At 35.8% G+C, this 1,133-nt stretch overlaps 1 protein-coding gene across 1 annotated transcript in view; it reads left to right on the plus strand.

The window, feature by feature from the left end:
• Positions 1-218: 218 nt before the first annotated feature.
• Positions 219-1,133, plus strand: part of LOC115233396 (transmembrane protein 214-A-like) — a 7,562-nt gene continuing 6,647 nt past the window's right edge. Inside the window, exon 1 of the mRNA XM_029803783.1 lies at positions 219-262. Coding sequence (XP_029659643.1) covers positions 219-262 — 44 coding nt within the window. The remainder of the gene's footprint in view (positions 263-1,133) is intronic.

A 1,133-nucleotide genomic window follows, 5' to 3' on the forward strand; every position in this document is an offset into this window, starting at 1 on the left:
GACGGAATTCAAAGAAAATACGTAAAATGGACACTAGGTTTGGAAAGGACAACGCCGAATTACATAGTAGTAGAGGAAGGAAAGTTAGTGAAAATTAAAGAGAAGGCGCTAAAAAGAGCACTAAAGTATGAAGAGAAGATAAGAACAACGGGGAAAAAACTAGTGGAAGAATGCTGGAAAGAGAGGAAGAAAGAGTGGGGGGCAGGAAGAGAAGGAAAATGGGCGAGGATAAGGAGGAAAATATTAGAGGAGGAAGGAGATGGTAATGAGATAAGGGAAGGAAGCAGAGAAGGGGAGGAAAACATAGTACAAAGAATAATAGGGAAGATAAGAGAGGAAGAAAAAGCGGAAAGAAGAAAAAAGATAGAAGAATCTACATACAACAGAGAATACAAGAAGCTAATAAAAGAAGAGAGAGCAGAATATTTAAGGATAGAGAGAGAAAAGATACTGCAATAATGTTAGTGCGTACATGTATATTACTCTCACACGCATGAAAGAGACAAAGGTAGTACGATTATGTCTGTCCTTGTCATGTAAGATTGCAGCTCCGTCTATCACGCAACTAATCTCGATCTCGCACACACACATATGCACGAAAATAGGATTGTAAAATCTTTTTTGTAAAGCTTCTAAACTCACTTCTCTAAGCTCACTTATACTCTTTGATATAATAATACATATTAATGTGTTAAAACATAAAGATAAATTTAAATAATTTGATTTATAAAATTAAAGATTTTTTTGGTCAGGAATTGCCCGAATAAGTAAAAATCAAACAATTATTTGTTCGATTGTCCAAAAATCAGTTCAATATTTGAATTATCCTGTATAGGTATCGTGTCAAAAATTGAACTGATAGAGATAGATATATTACAATATTATCCAAATATCTGCATTTTAAGTATATGCAACTAATATTTTAAATACAATGTTATTGTTTCGCGTTTGAATTGCGCGGGTGCATTTGGACCCACATTTCATTGGCTCCGCTCATCGTGCCGCCGCCGCTATGCGCAATGGTACACCTTTCTTATTACATCATGCTTACGATCTTTAGAGCTGTGTTCCGATTCCCCACCCGGGTGCACCCGATATTATAGTATACGTGACATATACTATAATATCGGGTG

The sequence above is a fragment of the Formica exsecta genome, unplaced genomic scaffold (assembly GCF_003651465.1).
Source record: "Formica exsecta isolate Colony F162 unplaced genomic scaffold, ASM365146v1 scaffold174, whole genome shotgun sequence".
Taxonomy (NCBI): domain Eukaryota; kingdom Metazoa; phylum Arthropoda; class Insecta; order Hymenoptera; family Formicidae; genus Formica; species Formica exsecta.